The sequence below is a fragment of the Cottoperca gobio genome, chromosome 11, assembly GCF_900634415.1.
Source record: "Cottoperca gobio chromosome 11, fCotGob3.1, whole genome shotgun sequence".
Classification (NCBI taxonomy): Eukaryota; Metazoa; Chordata; class Actinopteri; order Perciformes; family Bovichtidae; genus Cottoperca; species Cottoperca gobio.
The window spans coordinates 8,107,311-8,134,771 of NC_041365.1; the positions used below are offsets into that span (position 1 = coordinate 8,107,311).

A 27,461-nucleotide genomic window follows, 5' to 3' on the forward strand; every position below is an offset into this window, starting at 1 on the left:
TACAAATAAACACTTGGGCTATTTGTTGAAATGTAAGTAGTACAATATGGCTTAAAAATAGAGATAAGCCATTTAAAAACTCCTTGAGCACTCTTAGAGAGGGTGACTATAAACAAAGTCACTGAAATGTGAAGTACTTGAAATCCTTGGATAAATTGCTAAAGAAATGCAAAACATTGTCATTAATAATAAATAATAACTAACAAAAACGAAGGCTGGCATGCAAAGAAGCTTAGTTAATTAGGACATACTAATTCAAGCTACTTACAGTACATCAGGTATTCCATGAGTCTACTCCTGATGTGTTATTTGGCAAGAACACTGTACAGAAAAGTAGAACTTTTTTATACAATAAAAAAAATCAGCAAAAGTGGAGGACACTCCATCGCCTCACAACTGAGACGATGAGTACAACCAGGAAGTAAATATAACCAGTTCATAAGGATTTCTATAGAGTCCTCTTTTTATTAGTGTCGTCACCCTCCTGCGCAGAAAATATGACTTGCTTCATAGTGTAACAGTGCCAGAGAGGGATCAGGTGTGTGGACGTTGACCTCGGAGCGTCGGACTAACATCGCCAATGGACCGTCTCCAATACTGTCAGTCAGCTTATCAGCCAATCAATAGCAGCTTCGTGGATTGTTGTCACAGCGTCTCAACTTGCGGCCTTCGAGTCGGCTGACGAGCGGTCAGATCTCAGTCAGCGTGATCTTGTAGGCATCTGCGTAGCTCTCGATGTTGAGGATGAAGGTGTCTTCATTGGAGTAATGCTCGATGATGTTATCGTCCATGTTCACCAAGATCCTGATACAAAACACACTTAAAGTTTAATTTCATACGCTTTGAGGGATAGTTCAGATGTTTTGAATTGGGTTTGTCATACATCCTTATCTATAGTCAGTGTAGAAGCTACAGTTGATGGCGGCCGGCATCAACTGTAGGTTAGTTCAGATTCACCTAAGTCGCACAATAACACAAACAAAGTAACCGATCCAGGCAGCGGTAGACCAGCAACTCCCATGTTCTGGGAGATAAAATTACTGTTTTATTCAAAGGAGTCTGGTGGCATTGAAGAGAGCATAGATTGATATAACTGCTTCAGTTCCCCATCTGAAAATATTCTGAATATAGCATTCACTTAAACTGATATCGTTTTATTTAGGTGTTTAAAATACATTTAGCTGCTGCCCCATTGTGCAGTACATTGCTTAGCTTGCACTTCAAAATATTCAAACTATCCCTTTAACATAAGACTAAAATTGGCCTAATGCAATCTGTTTCCCTTACTCACCCTTTTTTACTCTTCTTGTACACTTTGGCTATCCTCTCTGGGGCCACTCCGTACTTCTCTGATATCTACGAATGACAGAAGAAAACAGTTTGTAAACAGGTGCCATGCTGCAAACAAATTGTGCCTTTGACATCACTTTTACATGTAATAAGAGAGGCGTCACTCACAGCATCCATCAGGCCTCTGAGCGTGGGAGACTTCAGCATCAGGGCGTCAAACACCTCGTCCGTCTCCTTTCTTACGTACAACAGCACTTCAAAGAGGAGGGAGAGGGACAAAACCTATTTATTTCTTATAATTAATGCCATTATTATTTTCTTAACTAATTATCTCATTATTTTATCTCTATTTTTTTATTTCAATTATATATTTTAGCATATTTTATATTGTCTAATGTTATTGTCTATTTGCCCTTGTTTAAATTAGTTGCATTTGTATTTTGATTTACTTAGAGCGATCAGCTCTTGTATGAAAAGTGCTCTATAGATAACGTGTAGTGTTATTATTATTATAATCAATAATAACAATTAAAGTAGTGCTCAAAACAATTATTCTACAGAAAACTAATAATCAACCATTTTAAAATTCCTTTCCCTTTGGCAAAAAAGCCAACAATCTTTATCTAATCTCAATGTTTCATCACCATACATTACCTTGCTTTTTAATTAATCATATAAATAGTCTAAACTTCCATAGACTGATGATTTCTTGATATCAGTTAACAAACGTGATAAAAGAAAGAGGAGGAAGCAGCCATCTTGTACCTCTCTTGTGTGTCTCCTCTTTGATCTGTTTGGGAGGTGACGGACACAGATCTTCATCTGACGGCCTGAACATCCTCTTCACCAGCACACTCCTGGTGAAAACACACACAAACAAACAAAGAAACAAACATTTGTCAGGTGCCATAAACGTGTATGTGTTGTGTTTGCATTTCTGGTGGTGACACGCACTTCCTCTGTATGTGTTTGGTCGGTATCTGTACCTGCTTTCATTTGCATATTTTATATTTGTATGACCTGATGTAAATGAAAATGCTCCTGTTGACACACACTCACCCTTCTCTCTCCATCTCCTCTGTGTTGAAGGTAAACACCTGCAAATGTAGTATTGCAGTGAGCATTGATGTAAGGTTTAAGCTTTATGCACAAATAAAAACATTAAGTAGTATATTTCATTTATACTGATACATTTTTCAGAAATACTAAAGTAAAAGTACTAATACAACAATGTAAAAATACTCCATTACTAGTAAAAGTCCTGCGTTCAACTCTATGTCCTGCTATTTAAGTAAAAGTACAGAAGAACTATCAGTATAATATACAACTTAAATATACATTGTAAATCTATTTATGATTGGATTGTAATACTGATGTGTCAGCAGCTTTTTATATTTAGTATCTGATCGAGGTGGAGCTAGTTTGAACTATATACTGTTAAAGTAGGTCGTTTCTCCAAAGGGTCACAGGATAAATCTGTCCTGAGATGATTAATGGGAAAAAACTAAAAACTAAATCTGTAATCACTTCTTGGACTTCTCTCTAATCTTTGCATTTCTGTGAAATATTGGAGAGTTTGAACTCTTTGTGCATCAAAGTTTTGTTTTTTTTAAACATCTGAGAATTTTCAAAATATCATCATATCCTCATTCTTGATCTAGGCCTACATTTGACTTATGATACTTAACATTTACTGGTAATAGAGTATTTTTTGTAATATTGTAGTACTGCTAGTTTCACGTAAATAAATAATCTGGCTTCGTCTTCAACCACTGGGAACAGGTAAAGTCCAGGACATCCACCCTTATTGTTAAACAAAACAATAAACTTATAAATGAATAAGTACGCAAATTAATGAATTGAACTAAATATTAGAGCATTTGTACTGTAAGCGAAAAAATACATCGACTCCTAAATCAATATATACAACATAGAAAACGACGTGTACTATATGGCAACAATATGGTCACTATAAACTTCAAACTCACAACGCTGCATGATCGGAACTAAATCTCTGTAAGAATATTACAGTACGCTATTACATTCATATTTATTGCAAATAAAAATGCCAAGTACATTAAGGTTATATTAAATTTACTGAGTGCTATAAATATACAATGGTTCCATTCACACACATTTATAATCTAAAACATGAGTTTCCACCACGACTGAGAGGCGGTTAAAACCAGAATACATTTTTTTTAATGCAGCCATCAGGTCATCCGGAAACTAAACTTCAGCTCCAATTTCAACTTCCAGCAGATGATAGGAAACAAGTTCTTTCACTTTTGATCGTAGAGAACAATAATGTGCGTCTACCTGTCCGGCTCTCTGCAGGTTGCCAAAGTGAACGTCGGGGATGAAGAGTACGGGCTGAGCCTCCAAGTCGCCCATGGTCTTGAAATAGGTGGTGTCGGACTTCTTGGCAGCGGTTATCACGCCTACACCTCCATCTTTACCTGAACACCAGTAAAGAAGAAGATTTAGAAAATAACATATTTTTATCTAATGAAAAGCAACACGACCACACATAATTTCACGCCATGTACTTTCACAGTTATTATTATTATGAAAGCCGGAGGGGGAACGATGTGTTTACCTTGTTTTCATGTAATCAAAAGGGCGTTTTATACTCCTCCGGTCCTAATATTGCCCCCCGGATCTATAATTATCTCTGGTTTTGATGCTAAAATTGCACAAACAAAATTATTTTTCATGCAACTCTAACCTTTTGACTTCTTGCGGAACAGTTTTCTCTCCTCGTCCCTTATTTTTCTCTCTGCACCCTGAGAAAAACAACAAACATAACGAACACATCGGTTAGTGGAAATGTTTACCATCCTCCTTTAAACACATTAAAGTCTACGAAATGAGCAATGACTGCAGCTATTCTGTTGGACAGAATATATACATACATATATCTTTATATGACTAGTGCTCTTATTGCAACTGTGCTTTTTATTGCTGTGCTGAACTTTTCTCCTACATTTCATTGTACCGTTGACCCTTGTTAATCTACATATGACTCATATAGTAAAACTGAAACTGAAAAGTCAAATGCATTACTTGGTGTGTGCATCATGTGTATTGCAGGTGTAACTGGAGGCTCAATGTGCAGGTGAGACCACTAGAGGGAGGACTGATGTCATGATTTAACTCTCACTCAAACACACCGTCTGTGACACATTTACAATATACACTGCAGCATTTTCAGCTCAACATATTGTAGACAGGCACATTGTACATTGTATTACAGCCAGGGGTGGAGGAAGTATTAAGATATTTTACTTCAGTAAAAGTACTAAAACCACACAGTTAAAATATAATCTGTCTGTAATCGTATGTATTGTTAGGTAATTCAATCTATAGCTAAACGTTATATTTTAGAAGCTCTGTATGTAAAAATCTTAATTCTAAAGTACCGGTTATTTCCTGAGTTATAAATACGTGTAGTGGAATAAAAAGTATAATATTTGTCGCTGAAATGCTGTGAAGTAGAAATATACAATGGCATCACAATACAATGTTTACTAGTATAAAAATCCCTTTAATGGACATTTATTCACTGTCAAAATGTTGGAACTTTTGTTGGAGAGGAAGTGATTTCTCACCTTGTCACAGAAGACCTTGATCTGTGAGTAAGCCCTGTGCAGCGGCTTATTGCTGCGGTTGTTGTAGCTGTACGTGTCGATCTGGATCATCAGAGGAAGACCCTTCACCCCCTTCTGAGAGGAGAAGTCTGTGCTCAGACAGTTGACTGTGATGAAGATCTGCCGGGAGGGGGAAGAGAGGTGTTTGGTGTTACAATAAATAACAGTTTATTTTTCTCTTCAGGCTTTTTTCTTTAGAGGAATGTTTTCATTCTTTGGTACACAATGTAACCCACCAGAACATCCACAACAACACAAAGTGTGAAAAAACAGCATCTATGTGGATATTTTTATATTGATTTGTGGTTGAAGATACAATTTTAATTTTTCAGTTTCGCCCTCAGAGACACACGTTGCATCCTGTAAAATCTGTAATTCAAATGTTTGTTTTTGTTGTTGTTGCCAAAGACATACAAATTCAAAATGTCTACAGTAGGGGGCCATGATATTGTTTCAGGATATGTGGAATTGCTGTTGTGAGTTTCTTGGGTTTTTTTCACAAACAAAATTCCTTTCACTTCTGTTACGTTTGTTTTGCACCAGAAGTTTCCGATATCTCAAAATCCCTGAAGATAGAAATCAAAACAACTGCATGGTTACATAGCACGCTGGATTAGTGTTATATAACAGTGTTGTATTTCTGTATTTATCTGCAGTTTCCAATGTATTCAGACTTGAGAATTACAATTGTGAGGTGCATCACAGGTGTGGTCTATTGGTTCCCTTACCTTTTTCCCTTGTTTCTCCATATTTATGCAAATGTTTTATTTATTTAGGGTAAACCCCTTGAGGTGGGTCATCTCGTTTTCGAGGGGGTCCTACACATAATACACATAAAACAATCATGGCAACAACCGTAAAGTGGCAACAGACAAAAACAACAAAAAATTAAAGAGTTCCACATACACAAAACTACACAAATATATTAATTAAAAACAACTGTAAAATGGCCAAAGTAGCCAAGGACAGATGTTCATTAATGTCACTTGAAACATGTACAATTATACTCAAAATAGGAGATGAAAGCATTCTTAAACATACCAAAAGATCAAATGTTAGAAGGTAAATTATTCCACTCAGAGAGAGTCTAAACATAAGAGCTTGTTCTTTTTATTTATTTATGCTCCTTGCCTCTCAACTGTCTGCTAAGAATAAAGAATAACTAAAAAATATGTACCATGAGCTTCTTACTTCAAAATATACATGAAGCACAGAACTAGTTCTTTATATTCTGAGCTGTTGTTTAGCTGTCTAGACCACATAACCATTTACTGTAAACAACCTTCCTTGTTTATAGCCATCCCTAAAAACGGTACACTCTTATTTGCTTTACAGGTATAAATAACTTGTCAAGAAGTTTCCTTCTTTCCCTGATACATAAAAGGCACTCTTACGTTCTTTATTTGGTTTAAAACACGCCACATAAACTAGATTTCCTTTTGTAGAAATGAATCATTCTTTTACTTCCTCCTTCGGCCTACAGCAGTAGAAGCATGCACAACAAACTACCATGGCATTACACCTGTTCCTGCGTTGCAAAAGATATATTCAGGCTCAATAGTCACACAGATTAAGAGAAAGAGAGGGATAGAAGCAGAGAGAGAAAAAGTCAATATTGGCCCAGAGAAGTGTGCTTGGATTTCCACCAGCAATGTCTTTGTCTGCAGGCTGCTATTACAATGAACGAGCCACACACACACACACACACACACACACACACACACACTCAGATTGACTCATACACACAGTCGGTCGCATTCACACAGAAATGAGGGCAAAACAAACAACAGAGGGTGGGGACAGGGATCGGTGTGTTGGCCCTTGGGGGCCTCTGGAGTTAAACAGTGACGGAGCTTCATTTAAGGAGTGGCCACAAGACAAACAGAGCAAAAGTACACAACACTGCCAATCAGCTTTGTGACGGCCAGCGGAGAACATACCAGTCAGAGAAAAAGGAGTCGCTTTACGCTTTAAATTCTTGTATTATAAGAAAATGTGGATGATTTGATTCACCAGTTTTAATGAGCTCCTGAGTGTTGGTGATGTCTACAGGTGAGGTGCTTGCATCACAGTTAATCTGACAAGCGAGTGCATTTGTTTGCCAACCCTTGAATCAGCACATAAAACCTGTCCCGCTGCTTTTTTTAATTTTACATCTACAACACGCCCCTAGCAAGATTAGAGTAGAGTAGAGCGGTTTGAAGGAAAATTACAGTGACACTTATATCCTGCAACAAAAAAAATAAAATCTTTTTTTTTAAGTATTTGTGTTTTGTACCTTGGCCTCTTCATTCACGTCCCAGGTGAAGGAGATGGCATTGTAGGCGATTTCTTCGATGTTGCCGATCGTGTTGAAGCTCTCCTTGTAATCAGCTGTGAGGACAAGCAGAGGGACGGTTTATGTCTGCAGTCACAACAACCTTTCTGATATACCTTCTGCTATAAAAGCATGCTCAAGAGTATTTCGAGTCTACATATTATCAAGTTATCTGCTGTTTAAAAAAACCTAACCAAACATCATATCTCCCCCCTGAAAAAAACTCCACACACAGCACAAATTGGTCAATAAATGAAACAAGTAGGTAGCTATTGTTTGTTAAGATAAGTAATCAAATGGCACGCTTCGATTTTATAAGATAAAATCTTATCTGTTTGAGCAAACAAACTCAAAGGCTTCAAAGGAAGCGGGAGGAAACATAGGAGGCTATCTGGCTCTGAGACTCATATTAAAAGCCAGTCAGGTGAGCGCATCAGCCGGCTATTGTTGACCTGTGTGACCACAAACTGGAAGGACTTTAAATGGGAGGAAAATAGTACACTGGTATGCTGTGGGAAAGGCTCATATGTATGGTAAAATAAATTAAAGTATGTTTTTTTACTGAAATATTTATGTCTATATAGGAATAAATTGGGCCTGGTAGGAAAGGGGCCGTGTATTGAGAGAAGGACTAGCTGATTGCAGATTAATCAATAGTAAAAATGAGCGTTCAGCCCTGACACACAGACATGATTTAGGCTAAACTTCTTTGGAGAAGTAGCTCATGCTACAATAATTCTGCTGGTCACCGCTCTGAGCATCCCCCCCTCTGCTTCAGTGACCTCCGGCCTCCTCCATCTTCCTAATGACACACTGGCTCTTTAGCAGGTGCACAAAGCAGCAGGGCAGGTAGCCACATGTCTATCTGCCAGTAACCCCCGATAACTAGCCCCATTCAAATGATCCATTCTGTGACGTGGCCCAGGGGCATGATGCCCCCCACCCACCCCCTGCTATTCAAATCAGCTCGTTGGACAGCTTCAGGTTACAGGCCGCTCCGAGGAGCAGGGTGGAGGGGTCTGTCACCTGACCTACTGAGCTGTTTGAGCGGAGATTCCTCACTTTGATGCACAGTCATGCACTCACATATACAAATTAGAGCTGCATTGATTAGTCAATCAATCCATTCGTAATTTGTAAAAGAAAAGTAGCAATGTTGATAGTCGATAAATTGTTAAAGTAAGAAAACATGCAAAAATCCAGCCTCTCAAATAAGAATTTTCTTTGTCTTTAATGATATCAAACTGAATACTTTTGTGTTTTGGATTGTTGGTCAGACTAAACAAGCAATTAAAATATGTTAACGTGGGCTTTTGGGTTATCGTGATGGCCACTTTATACTGACATAATATGGACCAAACCGATCTGAGAAAAGAATTACATGATGAAAAATAATACTATATTGCAGCCTTAATATAAATTATGAATAAACTAGAAAAGTGCATTCAGTAGAGTGCAGTTCTCCACCAGGTGTGTCTCCCTCTCCCCTCCCGAACAAAGAAGAGTTTAATCTCACACAATTGTCCCTGCAGGCTTCCTTACAGTCAAGATGGCAGCAAAGATAACAAAAACAAGATTTTATTCATCTTGTAGCATGTCTAACATTAGTGAATAATAACATGGAATGAGTATTATTAAAGATACTCCGGTTACAAAAGGAAAACAAACTTTTTCATGGATGGCAATATTTGAGCCACGACAAAGGCCAAAATATGGACCCCCTGCAACAGACTAAGTAAGGCTTGTTTTCAGCCTAGTCGATTGCCAGAAATGCCTTTTGCTAGATAGGTATCTGTGTGTACATGTAAATGTGTCAGTGTGAGGGAAAAATACTTCAGCCCTGTGGGTTGAGCTGTAGATGCATATTATCTATGTATGGCTAACACACACAAACAAACACAGACTCATTACACTGGCAAATTCCAAATATGATGCCAAAGAGTATCATGCTAAAAAGATAACACATATACTCTTAACAGCTTTAAACTGTTTCATCTTCAAATCATGTCAATATTGAGATGCTGTTGAGCAGCAAAACAACAGAATGTGAACTTATTGCATGTATAGCTAAATCTTTAGTAGTTTCATTTTTAAATGTGCTGTATAGGCCTATACATGCATTTTTTAGGACAGCGGTTCCCAAACTCTTTTGCTTAAAGAAATAGTTTGATATGCGTATTTTCTTTCTTGCTGAGCGTAAGATGAGAAGATCGATACCACTCACATGTCTGTGCGGTAAATATTAAGCTACCACCAGGAAACAGTTAATTTAGCTTAGCATAAAGACTAGAAACAGAGGAATACAGCCAGCCTGGCTCTGTCCAACGATAACAAAGTCTGGCTAGCAGCACCTCTAAAACTCACAAATGTACACGTTATAGCTAGTGTTTTTTTGTACTAAAAACAAAATGGTTAGGCTATATGAGGGACTATTTCTAGTTAATGTTTTAATGAGTAAGTTGTTAGACAGAGTCAGGCTAACTGTTTCCAGTCATTTTGCTAAGCTAAACTAACCGGCTGAGGGCTGGAACTTCATATTTAACAGAGAGATATGAGAGTGGTATCAATCTTCTCATCTCACTCTAGGCAAGAAAACAAATATGCATACTTCCTCAAATATAGTATAGGCCTAAATATTCCCTTTACTACAAACCATTGTACATTTGCTACCCATGTCAAAGAGTGCAAGTCTATCAAAGGGTGATTTTTTCCTTCTCAGAAAAGGTTTTATTTTGAACAAGATACATTTTGAGAAAAGTCTACAACTAAAATTAATTATTGCAGCTGAATTTTGTATTTTTCTTATTTCCTACCACAGTAACCATTTCACAACCGCTTAAATGTATCTTGTGACACCCAGGTTGGCATCAACAGTTACTGGAAGATATAAAGATATGCATGGCTGATTAGGATTTGTCTTGATTCACGTAAATATAGGAATTAGGATAAAGATCTAAATTGGGCAAGAATTGCTTTCAACAGACCATAACCAGCCACGGTAACAGTGTGGCTAGCATTCCTCTCCCTGTCCCAACAAGCTGTGTGTTGGTGTGTGTGTGTCTCCCAGTTTCCCACATACCTCTGAATCTCTGCCTGGTTAGCAGGCCCAAGCTTGTCAGACGCAAACCGCCTACAAGTTTCTAAAACACTCATTCAACAAGGCGTAAAACTGCTCAGTTCATATTCAAATCCATCAAAAAAACGCCGGCAGACGAAAGGTCAAAAGTTTTAATATAGAAAATATAATATGAGGCTTCAGATACACTTGTGGGAAATTCTGCCAGCGAGAGAAACTTTGTCACGTTGTTTTAGATCATTACGTTTTTTCTCATATCAGTGTTTTGCTCAATGTCTCAGGCAATGTCTCAGGGATTAAAGGATTTGGGTTGTGTGTCTCAGCAACACCTAGACATTAGGAGATTCAGGTGTGTGTGTGTTTGTGTGTGTGTGTGCGTGTGTGTGTGTCTGAAGGTGGGCAGCCTAACAGCCTCAGGCAGACAGTTGGGTGGGGGCTTGTTTGCTCTCAGTTTGGTCATGCCTTGTTTATTAGCTAAGTGCATTTCAGCTTTTGCAATAACATATATTTGTCATTGTCTTTCGGTTTGTGTGTTTTGATTCATTCAATCAAGAAGTTGCTGTTGTTTTACATATAAACACGAAGAAAGCTTTGGAAGATGAAGTAAGAAGTCTTACCGATGTCTAAGACTCTCTGTTTGGCTGTGTGCTGCCGAGAGTGCCAGTACTTCCAGTACTTCAGCTGCTCGTCTCGGTTCTTATCTTCACTGAACACCACCATGATCACACTCTGAGAAGGGAAAAAAGGCCAAATTATGGTAAAGTTTTAGACCATCACGTGTCTCCACCCTTGCATGTATGGGACGGGAACATAGTTAACCCATTGTTAATATGAAAAAGTAGATGAAAAATATGCATATTAAGGTTTGGTAGACTTAAATTACATACAAAGAAAAACATATCTTGGTGTTTTCCTTGGATGATATATAAACTACAGCTCAAAATAACTGGGATCAATGCATAGCAAGAGCCCTCACCCGAACTTTGCTGATGGGGTGACGGAGGCGTTTGTTGGCACTGAGCTCGTTGAGCGTCACAGCGTAGAACTGGCCTTTGTTCAGGTAGGTCATCGGCCCCTCGCCCTGCTTCTGACGCAGTGAGCGAGTGGCGTCCAGCGTGTACTGGAAGCTGTCACTACACACACACACACACAAACAAAAACATAGAGAATAACATGTGATTAGACATAACACAGTGGGATGGGGGTACAACAACACACATTTTTGCATTTCTTTATGGATCACTTCAAGTCAAAATGGCACATATCTGATTATTGCAATGTAACAAATATATGGATATACGTGTGCTGTAATACCGAGTACTACGTGTTTGTTTTCTGAATGACTTACACTCCTTCCTGGTGAAATAAGAAGTCATCTGTAGCCAGAGAGGAAGGTGTGTGGTACTTCTGTTGAGAACGCTTAAAACACATAGAAAGAGGAAATTATTTGAGTTAATTTAGCAGGAGAGGAACTTGTTAAACAATGCTGTAAATGAGGAAAAACACCAATAACAGTGAAGTCATCAATAAAAATCAAAACGACGACATGGAGATTTTATGCAAACAGGGAACAAATACAAAAAACACTTGTAGATTCCTGTTCAGGTAACAAACCTTTGGACTCTCAGTGAATCGTATTTAAACATCTATCTGTCGTCACGTACCATTACAAAACACCTCCAGCCTTGCATGGACTTTTGGTGTTCCCATAATCAGTCTTTTACTATTCCTTGTGCCTCGCTACATTTCCCATAGTGCCTTTCAACAGCCCACAGAATGAGCCTGATCATTCACGCAGCTGTGGTGTGTACTGTATGTGCAGATGGACCAGATAATAGTAAAATCTTTTTCCAGTCAAGAAAAAGTGAGAATTAATTATTTTTATAAATATCTTCTCGTCTCGACAGAAGCACAAAAATTGACTGACGCTAAACATTTACTTGGGATTTTACATTTGACATTTTCTACAGTTTGACTTTCATCTACATTAATGAAAGAAGATACACCATCAACAGACCCAGGAATGTAAAAAAATAAAATCATGAACAATCATTATTAACAGTAATACAGCGCTTTAGGAAAGTTGCAAACAACTTTGTTGTCCCCTAAAGTCTACTTGTGACCCCGTGTTGTGGGTTTAATTTGTCTATGAGTCATGGTCAGTTAAAAAAGAAAATAATTATAGTAAGTAAAACAGTTTTTACGGTCCAGTCTTTAACGAGAAAAGAGGAGAAAAGTCAGAAAAGTCAGAAAAATAAAAAAACATGATTTACTGATCTACAGATAAAATATGTTTTTAATTCCCAATTTGAATTTAATAATCTCATGACCCTTCATGGCTGGGAGTTACCATTTAAGGTATATTTTTTCTTTCCTGTGACTCTGGCGTCGTCTCTCACCCCATTTCTCTCCTCCTCATACGGACTGTCAGGCGGACTCTGCTCGTCTTCCTTCACATACGAGCTGTGACTGACGGTGGTCACCTCGTACGGACTCTGTTCGTAGATCACCCTCGATGACTCTTCTCCCTCCACCCTGTAGTGAAGCCCCGCCCCCGTCATGAAGCCGGGCGCGTACACCTCGGCCTTCACCGGGGCCATAGCTGGCGAGGCTCCGTCCCCTGACACGGCGTCGGTCGAGCTGCTGAAGTGCTCCCGTTTGCTCTCCTGGTGCTCCATGTTCAGTGACAGGTTGACGGGGACAGATCTGAGGACCTGAACACGGTTGTCCACTGTCTCCACCTCGCTGCTGGGGTTGCTCGGCAATGCCCTGAACAAAAACATGGATGAAATAGGATTTAGGATGTATTCCTGCTCTTTGTTTTTTTAATTATTTCACCCTTACTGAATGGCTGTACTGTATTTTGTATTCTAGACTGATTTTATGCTTCGGTAGGTTGTGAAAACCCACTGCGAACAGCAAGGTAAACTAGGGATGGGATGATATAGGATTTTATAGCGGATCGTGATTTACACAATGTTGCTATTTTTTTTAATCCTTTATGAAGGGGGTCCTTTGAATTATGATTACCTTATTTAGATTATTTGTTTTTCACTAAAAATTATGTGTGTCCTATCTGTGATGCAATACAAATATTTGTTTCTTGTACTGTAAAGTGATTCCAGTATCTTTTAGTGCCATTTGAAGAGTTTTAAAGCATATTCTTATATATATTTTGGGATAAAATGATTTTGGCCAGGATATTTGTGACATAAAATGTTCATATCGTCCATGTTTAATGTGAATTACCATTTAACAGAAACTGTTTTACTGAACTACTACAACTCTGGAAGATAAATGCTGCCAACATGTTTGTTATGACTGAAGGAAACAGACAATTAGTTTTGGTGAGTAACACTGAATGTAATCGTAACATTTGTATATTTACAAGAACCTGCTGCAGGGCGGCTTTAATTATGTCAAGATTGGCATGTCTAAAAATCTTAACCTCTTTTATAGCTCCTGTTTTAATTTAAAGATTAACAATGCATCCGTACTCTTCTATTCAGAAAAACAGAGACCTGAATTTCAATGATTCCCTAATTACATAAGTTTCATTTTTTGTTCCAAAAGCAGGGAAACTTTATATCATAAAATCTTTTCTCTTTTCATTTCCAGGGCTCATTATTTCACTGGCCTCAATCCAGACTGTGCTTCTGTCATTCAGTATCAGCGCGTCTACATGTCAAGTAGAACAAGACTCACTCGTCCGTGATATTTGCACACATGCATACTAGAAGTGCTGTTCTCACTTCACAATTATCTTAAATTGTATTTATATTCTTGATGAAACTGAAAGTGTTTTACATTTAACTGCTTTATAAGTAATCTTTGACAACGGGTGTAATTCCACACATTGCTGGGAAAGGTCTGCTAGCAACTACATGTTTAGCATTTTTTTCTTTCTGTCTGTACATGTGCAACCTTGAGCGAGACATTGGAAGACCAAAATTCACTGACCTCCTATCATGTTCCTCTGTAATTTCAGCGACTTTGGGAACTGGCAGAATCCTCTTTTCTTTAGGCACCTGGAAGGGAAAAAGGAGGCGGTGTTATGTTGGCCTGCAACCTTTATTTGACATTTTTCTTTTGATTCCTGAAGACGTTGTAGAAAGTCAGAGCTCCTACCTGTTTACTACAGGCCTCTCGACAATGTATGTTTAGCATTAGCACAGAAATGTGTTTTAATAATAATCAGTGTTTTAATTTAATTAATTGTTGGACTGAGCATTATAATACTGTGAGCATATTTACTTAGACTTTTAAACAGCCAGTGTGATTTAAAAATGTAGAAGTATAAATTAATATGCTACTAAATGATAGATGAATATGGTATTGAATTATTTTTCTGTGCTCTTTGTTTATCGTGTTGCTTTTTCCTCTGAAGGACGTCACAGACAACGACTCAGCTGAAAAATTATAGATGTAAAGCCTTTTTGACACAGTCCTCAAGGTTTTCTGTTGAACATGCAAGAAAGGCAAACAGCTCTTAGCTAAAAGTCAAGGAAAACTCAGAACATGCTTTACTTAATCTTGTTTTTAAAAAAGCATAAAATCCTCCATACAGACCTTGTAGTATTCGTAGAGCAGACCCAGGGCGTTGGCGCTGTCCTCGTCCCCGTTGATGCTCATCATGGCCTTGGTGGCGGCTGTCAGCGGGTTCTCCAGGTACGACCTCCATGCCTCGTCCTCACTGGTGTAGGCCCGCCGCACTGCGGGGTAGGAGCTCTCGTTGGGGACCACCACCACCAGACGCTTACTGACGGACACATTTAAATATAAAGTGGACATAGATTAATCTGCTGGTTTTAGCTTCACAAGTGCTAAGCAATAACTTTAGACATCCTAGGACCAGAAAAAAACATTTCCAGTAAGAGGAGTTATCACATGCAATACAAGAAATGTGTTGAAATGCCGTTTTGTGGTAAAAAATCTATGTTGTCAAGTCTGTTTGATGAAAGATAATTATAACATTGAAAATTAAAAACTGCTAGTGAGTGACATGCAGGCCCTGCATCATTCTTGACCAAATCATCAAACAACCAAAGCAGGCCCCGCTAGTAGTGGACCAAGCCTGAAAATGAGCGAGGAACAAGGGAAAGAAAACGAAAAGGAAGATTTGGTTGCAAAAAGAAGTCAGTTGAATGGAAATATTTCAGCTACAGAAAGGATGATTTTGACCAAAAACAGGTACTTTGTTTTCATCTGGTCAAAATGTCTGGGTTTTTCTCATATCGCAGAAAGAAAAAATTGCAATTGAATTTTTTTCCAATATCGTGCAGCCATAATTCTAGATGCTCTATGTCCGATGATGGCTTAAGATTGATGTTTACATAGCATCTATCGCTATTGCTGCGTATTCTATGTGGTTGTATATATTGTGCATTTTTATATTTAATATGCTTTGTGTTTCTTTCAAAGCTGTCTCTAAAGACTTGTCTTTAACTTGTAGTCCATCATACCCAGAACTACAATTCCCTTGATGTTTAGTCATACAAGTTCAACAAGATGTTCTGCATTACGGCTGATCAAGTGATGTTCCTTTAACCTTGTGCTGCTGCATTCACTTGCTAGCTGTTCTCGCCTTGAAGAAGGTCTATGGATGAAAGCTTGCTTATTAAAAAATGTTTGCACAGATTTGAAAGTCTATAGCTCTAGCACCTCAGCTAAATCTGACACCAGGTAAGAATTGTTTTTTCCCCTCTATTCTTAGCTTAACAAATGCTAAAACCTGCTTGCTTTTCTCTGCTTTCAAATATTAAAAATAGGTTTAATTTGCTTGCTGATTAAGTAAATTTTTATTTTGGATATTCTCTCAAATCAAATGATCCAAAAGATTATCAAACATGAATATACTATAGCCCTTTTCATGCCTGACTTGTGTGTTTACGTGGGTTTGTCTCTCCACTCTGTAGGCCTACTTAAGTCGAGATCACAGACCAGTTAAACACACATTGTTGTCACAACATCTCTTTGAACTCCAAGCCAATCACAAGAGAGGCTCTGAATGTGTCAACTTGCACTTGTTGAACTATATCAGTATAATGTCACACCTTCAGCAAAACACCTGGAAGTAGTGAGTTATAATGCTGGAGCCTCAAACTAGTTCATTTTTTCATCATTTGTTAATCATTTCATCACATATTAATCGGGAATATTCATAGCTGTGAAATCGTCTGTACATCTTGGAACCTATAATTTACAACAATCAATAACTAATTTGTATCACTGTTGTGGTTTGTCTAGTTGGCATGGACTCCTGTCTGTCAGATGTACCTGTACCAGATGCACCCCTTATATGTAATGTCACATTGATGCATACTATTATGGAAAAAGTTGTAATGGTAGAAAAGCAGCACCCGGGATAAATCTGTTTGACCAGGTGTGCCACATATTATCACAGATGTAGATGTTGTTTAAATTACAAATTCTGGTCAACTTCTCCACTGCAGGTATAGAGCTGACATGCAGGTATAAATAGACCAAAGACATCAACAAGAGGTGATGTTTATGTTTTGAAAACCTCTACTCTGATCTGATTAAATATTACCCCTATAGGTCATAATAGTGGCAGTTGTGGTCACTGATGCAGGATGCATGAAACAGCATCACTGCAGCACTTCGATACATTTAGTCGTTTTAAATACACAATAATACTATTACATTACACTCATCATCGTTAGGAAATGTTATCTTTCAATGATAATCTAGAAATGGTCATTTAGGTTATTATCAATATAGTTATAATTGAGTACTAAGACTATTAGAAAATGTAAAGCTCAATTATGGATGCAAAAAATCTATGTCAGATCCTTTTGATATTTCTGTCAGCAAAGACCCCCTCTGCTATTTTTAATATATAATAAGAAATAGAAATATTTCGAAAGCATAATCCCCCCCGTAAAAAAAAAAAGATAGCAAAATGCTTTTCTGGTTGCTTTTCATTTCTGACCACTGTACAAAGGTTTTAATTTATTCTTTAATGTAAATAAAGGAGTTTCTTGTGTTATGGAACACCGTTGGCCGACAGGCAACACACACTATCCTTATTCACACACAGACCCATCGCGCACTGTTGGCCTTAAAATCTGAAAATGTAATGCAAAAGTAGAGTTAATACTCTTATGTCCAGTCAAAGACATCAAAGTGTTTAGAAAATCCAGTCCTTACACTTTGAGGGCTCCCCCCCCCACCATCAGTCAAAAATGGCGAATTCAGCTCTAATAAAATCCACGGCGCCAAGTTGACTTGTTTCCTCCAAGGCAAATAGTTGAATATTTGTCACAAATATCCAACAGTAATATAATGAGAAAGTGACACATTTTTAAATCCTATAATACAACCTGAAGACGAATTTAAAACAGGCATATTTTTCTTTTAATTAGCGAATAAAAATATAGCTTTTCCCTTCAAATTGAAACCATCACAGATCCTCTCCGCAGGCTCGATCACTTACTTGTCTGTCTCCTGTGACATATTTTGCTTCCTCTACGATTCTTCCTTGTGAAACTGGACTTTCAAGTCGGAGCAGGTAATAGAGTGAGTGAGTTGCCAGAAGTTGGGCTACAGGTAAATCGACTTTTTTCGCCCCGCTTCTTTTTCCCTGCCCCTCTTTTCTCCTCCGCTTCACCTGGCAGGTAAAGCCGCGTTTGTCCGCAAACAGCCAATCACTCTGCTTGTCTCGTGTTCAATTTGCAAGCAGATTATGATAATTATCCACACATCCTGCTGCCATGCATTATAATATTTGCCTTGGCTTGCTTTTAATGGCAGCAGGTCAGCTTTGGCAGAAATTCTTTCACTGTAAAAAAGAAAAAAAAAGAAAAAGAATTGAAGGTGAGGGCGAGTCTGAGACTGATTGGCTGCTGCAGATTAAGCCGGGCTCTGATTGGCTGATGGGCCATAGAGGCAGGTAGAGGCCCATCTCACCTGCAACCAAACGAAAAGACTGCATTGAGGGCACCATGACACAGAAGTCAGGAAAATGCATTTAAATACTGATGAAATAAACGTCCTTGTCTCTGGATGTTATCTACTCTAGAAGAATAAATAGAATATATAGACAAATAAATTGGCTAAAAGTTGTTGGCCAAATAGCCTCATAATTGGCCTGACGTGTAATTCTGAGCCACCTGCTCAAAAGAAATGGAGGGCAGTATTTCATCTCTAAACTGGTTCCATACCATCTCTATTGTTCATATTGTAGTTGTAGTAGTTTGGCAGATTTATTGTAATCTAATTTATTGTTGTATTTGTTCCTGTGTAATGCCTGTCAGTCAGTGGGAAAGAATACGACCAAACTGCTGAAACTCTGAGAGCCAGTCAAAAAACACTGCTGTCTTATAATCTTCACGTGGGGCTGATCAATCTGTATTTATGTTAATATGTTAATGTTAACTGGGGACTGTAGTACGTGTAACGTTGCGTTAATTTGTTTATTGGACTAAATCCAAAATGACAGAAACTAGAAAACGACCCGCATATTCGTTTTGTCTGCCCGGTGGCGGCGCATCCTGGAGAGGCAGCCACCTCCGTCAGACAGAGCCCCAGTCAGTGGCCGTAGAGACTTGAGCTCAGCCAGAACAAACCCCGGCCCTGCAGTCACAGCGGACTGCTGGACCTGTGTAACAGCAGCAACAGGGAGTTTGCAGTTCCCCGGCTGAATTCGAGCTAACTGCTAACTGCTAACTGAAGCTACGCCGTTTCCCAGTGCTGCCGACAGCTCTACACTCAGTGAAACAGCCTCCTGGCACCTGTGAGGACGAGGCGAGGTGGTGCAGGTGGTCTTCACGTTTCTGCCACTTTGAATGTAATCCAAAAAACAAACTATAAAAACAGACACGGAACATGGCTGTAATATTTACAAGTGAGTCAGGCATAATACATCCATGGTCAGGCAGCTATGCTTCTTCTCCCTTTGTACTGAGGGCAGACTGGCGCTACACTGACTCACTATCACCTGTAGAGGAACAAGTGGTATTACAAGACTGGACGGAGCAGAACTGTCAGCTAGACTGCTCATCTCAGAAGATATCTCTGCAACACAACACAAAGACGTCTTTGACATAACGTCAACACTTTTACCTCTTCACATTCTGTTGATAATGTTAGTTAATTGTTTTAAGTTTAAGTTCTGGTATATTTTACACATTGAACCTTTAACCTTTTGCACCCCCTCTCTAAATGTTCAAAACGACTTGTCTGTGAGTGTCTGTGTTTCAGGTAATCTCAGAGCAGACAGAGGGCAGGGAGGAGCCCTGTCATTAGTTTACACAATGCTATTGTCCCATTAATGAAGCCATTGTATGAGGAGATCCAAGAGTTTGGGATTAACCTGCCAAAGCAAATTGTGTGTGTGTCTCACACAATGCTGGAGCACGGCTGAGTTGGGGCGCAACAATTTGAGACCACTGACCCTAAATACTTTAAATAAAGTATAAAGGGAAAATATAGTGTTACAGCAGTTAGGTCAGACATAAACATACATGTGTGCATTGTGTTTTAATCACAGACAACATAAGGACATTGAAAAGGTAGGTAGGCAATGAAAACATTGTGTAAATTGTGTATAGTGCTTGGTAAAGTTCTGTACATTATTATCAATGTAAGTCTAGAAGATAATGTTTAATGTCTCATTTTGGCAAGGACATTTATGGATTTCTGGAACACTCGTGAAAAAACTATAGAAATACTAGATAAAAACTAAATACACAGGCATTTTCACTTGTCAAAAGTAACTAAGTCCATTTACTCAAGTACATATTTTAGGTACTTTACTTTACTTGAGTATTTCATTTTTTGTGCTATTTCATATTTCTACTCCACAACATTTGAGAGGCGAAGATTGTACTTCTAATTCCACTACATTTCTTTAAATTAATTTTCAGATTAAGATTTGACTGTACTTTTACTTACAGTAAGTAGGAGTTTGATTGAGAGGCTATCACTTGGTAATAAAGTGTTTTCACATGGTAGTATTGGTACTTTTAACTAAGTAAAGAATCCAAGCTCTTCTGTTGTACTCCACTATATTTCAGATGGAAACAATGCATTTTTGTATCTACATTTACAGCTATAAAAGACCTCAGAAATTCTTCACTACTGCTGCAGAGTTACATACAAATAATGCAGAAAAGATAGACTCCCCTCAGTTGGATCTTCAGAAGCGGTTGGGATGTAATATCCAAACTGGTTTAATGTCCTTTGAAAGTGTTTGCATGACAACATGCAGGCCTTTTGCTTATGAATGCCCTCAGGCAATCTTATATGGAAATCTAAAAATTACGTTTCAGATTCAGTTAAACTGTCATTGGTCTTGTGTTTGTGAGTGTGTGAGTGTTTTTGTGTGTGTGTGTGTGTGTGTGAAGAGCAAGCATGTGTTTGCGTTGCACTGCGAATAATATCCTCCCTTGTCTAATTTGTTTTACAGAGCACCTGGCAAGTCGCTGCGCTCTCTGTATGCATTTGAATGGAACTGCTAGATAAATACAGGTGGGGTCCGTTTCTTACAACAACACGCAGAGATGATCAAAAGAGTAAGAGAGAAAAAAGATGAATAGTAGAATGTATTCCAAGCATATTTCTATCCAACTTTATTACTACTTTTCCCCATGAACATGGATAGCTTACTGAATGGGCTGAATAGGTCAGGCCCCTTGAGCACAAAACTTCTGTTAACATTTCTTGTTGAAAATTGAATGAAACAACTATACAGAGTTTCAAAACAGCCATAAAACAGATGGAAACCCACCACAAATGTACAAAAAACGAGTACGAGCAAAACTACCATGAAGAGACACACGATGACTGCAAAAGATGCAAAAAAACTAGAACACAAACATAATTACCACAATGAGACACAAAACGACTACAAAGGGACGCAAAACCACCACAAATACACAAAAAACAAGTACAAGAGATGCAAAATTATCACAAGGAGATGGAAAACATCTACAAAAAGACACAAAACAACTACAAAGAGACACAAATCAACTACAAAACACCACGTAAAACTACAACTAAGAGATGCATAACAACTGCAAACAACGTGGCTGTGAGGGGGAGATGGTGTCACGGTGTGGTAAAGGTGAGGACCCAAAAGCAGAATGCAGGACGAGGGTTTAACAAAAAGCGAGGCCGGGCTGGAGGCCGACGGAGTAGTCGCTCGGGAGGCCGGGCTGGAGGCTGACGGAGTAGTCGTTCGGGAAGCCGGGCTGGAGTAGTCCCTCAGGAAGCCGGGCTGGAGGCCAGGACTGGGGGCCGGGACAGCCTCTCAGGAGACCGGGCCGGAGTCACTGGGGTCTCGACAGTCGGGGGGAACACGGGGATCTCGAGAGTCAACGGGGACACTGGGTCTCGGGAGTCAAGGGGAGCGAAGGGGTATCAGGAAGAGATGGGAGCACAGGGTTCTCGGGAAGAGATGGGAGCACAGGGGTCTCGGGAAGAGATGGGAGCACAGGGGTCTCGGGAAGAGATGGGAGCACAGGGGCTGGGCCCCGAGGAACAGAGGCATCACAGTGGCTGGGGTATCGAGGGACAGAGGGAGCCCAGGGTCTGGGGTATCGAGGGACAGAGAGAGCACAGGGTCTGGGGTATCGAGGGACAGAGAGAGCACAGGGTCTGGGGTATCGAGGGAAAGCGGGAGCCAGGGTCTGGGGTATCGAGGGAAAGCGGGAGCACAGGGGCTGGTGTCTCAAGGGACAGAGGGAGCCCAGGGTCTGGGGTATCGAGGGACGGAGGGAGCCCAGGGGCTGATGAATCGAGGGACGGAGGGAGCACAGGTGCTGGGGTCTCGAGGGACGGAGGGAGCACAGGGGCTGGGGTCTCGAGGGACGGAGGGAGCAGGGAGGCAGGGAGATGGCCGGGGTCTGCAGAGGCGGCAGGGAGACGGCCGGGGTCTGCAGAGGCGGCAGGGGTCTGCAGAGGCGGCAGGGAGACGGCCGGGGTCTGCAGAGGCGGCAGGGAGACGGCCGGGGTCTGCAGAGGCGGCAGGGAGATGGCCGGGGTCTGCAGAGGCGGCAGGGAGGCGGCCGGGGTCTGCAGAGGCGGCAAGTAGACGGCCGGGGTCTGCAGAGGCGGCAGGGAGTGCCTCAGGCAGAAAACTCCTCAACCATGGCTTCTTTGCTACCTCGCTGTGGGCCTCTTGAAGAAGGGCCTGCTGGTCCCTTCCACATGCGGCCTCTTTCCATTACCGCAAAATACATATTATCTCGACATAAAGACTTAGATAATCCTCGTCGTCAAGCACTGCTGGGTCCATTTTTGGTGGGATTGTACTGTCACGGTGTGGTAAAGGTGAGGTCCCAAAAGCAGAACGAGGGTTTAACAAAAAGCGAGCTTTATTAAAACAAAGCCCGGAACACGACCTAACATCAATGACAATCCCACAAAACACAATGGGGCAGACAGGGCTAAATACACAGACACCAAACGAGGGAACAAGACACAGCTGGGGAGAAAGGCAGAAACACAAGGTCAGAGTAAATGGACACAGGAGGAACACATTAACAATCAGAAGGAGAAGGTAAAGACACAGACAGAAAGTACCACTAGACATATAACAAGGGGGAGTGAACACTTCAAAATAAAACAGGAAACAGTAGTACAAGAACTGTGACAGATGGGGGCTTTACCATGCCTGTGCCGGGAGCCCATTGTCTCAAAATCTATCCATGCCTATGAATCATTAACTCTACTCAGAAAACAAAGTGAGAAGTATGTTTTGCTTGATTTAAATCAAAATAATGATAATGTATAAGCTTTTCTCTTATCTGTTCCTTTCCTACATGACTTCTCCCAGCTGGAATGTCTGCCATGTGGCGGTATGACAGCTGGATGAGTGCGAAGGCTCTCATGCAAGCTGCCACAAGCAAGCTCGGGCAAGACAGGAAAGTCAGGGGCGAATACCTTCGTGTGTGTGTGCGTGTGTGTGTGTGTGTCCCACTCTGTGAGAGAGGTGAAAGGTGTATCCTACATACTTGGAGTTTTTTCGCAGGGTGAAGCAGCATGTCTGGACTTGGATTAGGTGTCAGAGTCTACCTGTTTGAGTACAGAAACTCACAGCTGGGAGAGAGACGGAGAGTTGTGGTAGGATGAGTCGTCTTCCAGATGGACAGCTGTGGAGAAGTAGAATAATGATAACTGGGCAGATTGACAGACACATTTAAACAGGTAAATGACAGACACATATCCATCTCTTTATACAGACAGATGTAAAAAAAAAAAAAAAAACAGAGGAAAAAAAACATTAAAAGTGTTTTAGTAAGGTGTTGTCATCCTTTCTCTTTGCATGCATTTAAACTGATTGATACAATCAAGTACATTTCAGAGCAGCTGTGCCAACCTGGGGTTTAGGACTCAAAAAACGGGAGGGGTCACCTGATATTTACGTAAAGGGATAAAACATAAATATATATTTCTGCTACATAAAAGTCTGTTTAGTTTTTTTTCACTTGTATTTCTTGTAAAGTACTAAGTACACCTGAATCACTTTTCTGTTGATCTGCTTGTAACTGAAGAGACAAATAAATATTGCTTCATTTTAAGGGTTAAGGATATCTTGATCAACATTTTGCATTTTGCAGAGTAACATATTTTGTACTTTCAGCACTTCCTTACTTCTTTAACTTTAACAGTATAAATAAAATCTGTATGTGAAATTGTTAAAAAAAACATATACAATTTAGTATTGTCTAATAAGCCAGAAATGACATTCAATCCCAGGCTGTTGACTCTATCTACTTACAGCCAGAGTTGGTGCAGTGCTGCTGCTGTTAGTGAGGTCAGTGAGTGCTGTCACCACCTTCACAATCAGCCTCTGTCCGAGCGGCTTATGTCTGACCGACCTCTCCGTGTGTATGTGTATGTGTGTGTGTATGTGTGTGTGTGTGTGTGTGTGTGTGTGTTTCAAGGTAAGAAATTAACTTTTTGCCCCCTGAAGGCATGGTTTGTCAGTTTTAATAAAAGCACTCAGTTTGTACCCTTAAGTTTGGTTTTGCTTTGTTCCCCCTCAGAGATAGATTGTTGGTGGTTTAATTTTTAATTTGATAAAAAAAGATTCTTGACAAAATGTACTGTAAAAACAAGCTTTTACAAAACACGCTTTCACAAACCCTGTGTGTGTCATATATGTCAATCAAGTCACGTGATGGGAGGCCTCTAACGGCAGCAGTGAAAGTTACCTGCATGTGGATGTGTTGTGACTGTGTCACGGCTTGTGTACGGCCCGACTGGTCTGGCAACATTGTGGCATGTCATGGTGGTGGTGCAGCAGCAGCAGCAGCAGCAGCAGCAGCAGCACTGTGGCTAAACCTGTTTGGAGGAAAAAAGGAAAGCATGAAGGTGGAGTAGGGAGAGGAAGTGGCCAATGGGGAAGATGAAATCCAACTTCCTCTTCCCTCAACAGTCTCCAGAGAAACAAGGAGGTCACACTAACTCCCTGACAGCCACTGTTGCTCTCTCGCTGTGTGAAATTTTCTTGCCAGACAAGTTTCTCTACCCTGAAATGCATCTTTAAAAACATATTTTTGACCTTGGTGTAACCTCCTGAAAACTAGCTGACCCTGGATATGTGGTCATGCAGTGAGAAACATAAATTGCAAAAGATAGTTTATAACAAAAGGATCCTTCAAAAACAACTTGGCTGAGCCGAAAGTGAACCTGAAAGCCCTTGTGGCGGAAGAAAGGACCCAAATGTGAAAAAAGAAATCTCAGGCTGTCTGCGGCAAACCCCTTCTTATTCATACACACAATGGACAGCCATATAATATTCTCCTCCACTATTGAATAGCTGACACCTAGAATATTTGCTTTCACACAGGCCCTAAGGCTAGACAACCTCACCCTAAACCTAAGTTAGAAAGTCCCTGCACAACAACCTACAGGGTGGAGGGGGAGGGGGGGACATGAGAAATGTGTGGCTTTTGTCATTTTTTTCTCTTTCTTTTTACTTTTTACTTCCTTCTGAAAGCATATGCACATCCTTCTCTCTTGAGAGATACCCCCCCCCCCACACAATGACAGGCTTGGAGACTTTTCTCACAATGATAAAATTTCTCTCAACACAGTCATGACACCTCACTGACGCGAAAATTTCCAACAGGAATGAGTGCTATAATTACTGTTAGTGAAACAAAATACACGTACACACACACACACACACACACACACACACACACACACACACACACACACACACACACACACACACACACACACTGATTTGACTGACTTATTCTTTCTGTTTTGGTATATTATGTTTATACTTAAAAACAGAAAAAACACCATCATAAACTGTACACATCATTTTCCATTTTCTCCCCCTCAATAATTCCCTCCATCCAGATCCTACCTCCAAAACACAACAAATCACACGGCCTTAAATGTCAAATAGCACCTTCCAGTATAATTTACTCAAAGAGTATATACAAAATGAATAAATACAATGGAGTACTAAAAAAAGAAAAATAGTTATGAATCTATAGATAAGAGTCTTTAATTTATCAAAGTATTGTATGTCCAAGTGGATTTGAATTTCTCAGGATGTCTCCAACTTTAGAAAAAACCCTAGTTCCATCAACTACAAAGAATAATTTGGGAATGAGGTGACTTCCAATCCACTAGGATTCTCCTTCATGCCTACATGTTCAAATTCTTATTTAGAGACAAATACATTGATGCAACTCACAACTACACAAATAAAAACTATGATTTTATTATTTTCTTCACAGACTGATTCTATTACTAGACTATTCATTTTCTGAAGTCATTGGGATATGTGAGTCTTTGTTTCCATCATGTGATAACTGGAGTTGCAGTTCATTTTCATATTAGCTGCATTCAGTCAAATACGGAGCTCCACTGTTCCCTAAACCAAAGTAAGAGATACAAAAGATTAATATCTCATGCAGTCCCATGAAACACATCATGGTTTGTCATGTTGCGACAGTATTTTGTATGTAACTGTGAGTAAAACTAGATTTTAATAAATGTTTGTAAGAGTCAAGACATATCTTACCGGGCCATGCGTACAGTAAATCTTTAATTGTTTAAGATAGTTATAATGATTCAGCTCTTAACATTACAGCCATTGTTAGTAATAGGTGAATGTCAGCGTTAAGCCTGTGTGCACATGTTATGGATGCTGTAGGCACCTTATACATTTCTTCTGTACCTGCCCCCTAGTGTTGCTCTTGGGGAACCTTACTTTTTTTTAATCATCATTGATCTCTCAAACTTGATGTGTGATGCATATAGTGTTGGTCCTGTACATACACACAATATCTATAGATTGGAGGTGCTTAGAATCAGAATCAGAATCAGAATCAGAAATCCTTTATTTGTCCCACGACGGGGAAATTTATGTTGTTACAGCAAAGAGCTAGAGAGTAAAGTGGCTGGTACACAGTTAAATAGAATAAAATACAGTAACAGTAAAATAAGTCATTGGAAATACATGTGTAGGAGTGAATATTGCACATGAGAATGGTAATTGCAAAAGTTATTTAAAAAAGTGAATATTGCACTTGACAGTGGTAATTGCAAAAGTTATAAAAAGTGAATATTGCACAAGGCATTGATAATTGCACACAGTGTTGGAATAGACTTTTCTCGGTGTGGTGGTCTACCAGTGGCCTTGGTGATTGTACAGTCTGGCCGCTGCAGGAAGAAAGGACCTACGGTATCTCTCCGTGAAACACCGCGGGTGAAGCCTTACTTACTTAGTTTAGTAGTAAAACCATTATTAACACAGAATGAGGTGTAATGTGTTCAACAAATAGCAAATAATCTGAAAAATAAATGACAAAGTGCTTTCCAGTGAAGAGAAATAAAACACTGAACAAATGTTGTGTAAAACAGGTAGACAACTATGTCCTACTTTAAAAAAATATATTTGCTTTCTTCTCCTGACTCCAGTTTACTACTATATTGGTTACTAACCAATCTCTGCCACGTGGGGGCGACATTGTCAACGTCATGCATCTGCATCACGGTGAGCCCTACCGGTACGTTCACGGAATCCTCCTATAATCGTAGAAATGGCTTTATCCCTACGTACTAGTTTCGTGGTTGAATCCATGGGTCATTTACATGTTTAAAATAGGTTATTTACCTTGTTCTACTTTCTAGA

At 39.7% G+C, this 27,461-nt stretch overlaps 1 protein-coding gene across 1 annotated transcript; it reads right to left on the reverse strand.

The window, feature by feature from the left end:
* Positions 1-689: 689 nt before the first annotated feature.
* grhl2b (grainyhead-like transcription factor 2b) lies at positions 690-17,809 on the reverse strand. The gene is made up of 16 exons (XM_029443306.1): positions 17,790-17,809; positions 14,903-15,092; positions 14,294-14,361; positions 12,733-13,102; positions 11,682-11,752; positions 11,310-11,466; positions 10,951-11,062; positions 7,219-7,313; positions 4,902-5,060; positions 4,019-4,076; positions 3,610-3,749; positions 2,350-2,387; positions 2,056-2,147; positions 1,459-1,544; positions 1,292-1,356; positions 690-804 (listed from the first exon to the last, which is right to left on the reverse strand). Exons 1-16 carry the CDS (start codon positions 17,807-17,809, stop codon positions 690-692), a joined length of 1,836 nt encoding a protein of 611 aa, XP_029299166.1.
* Between the last annotated feature and the right edge of the window lie 9,652 nt (positions 17,810-27,461).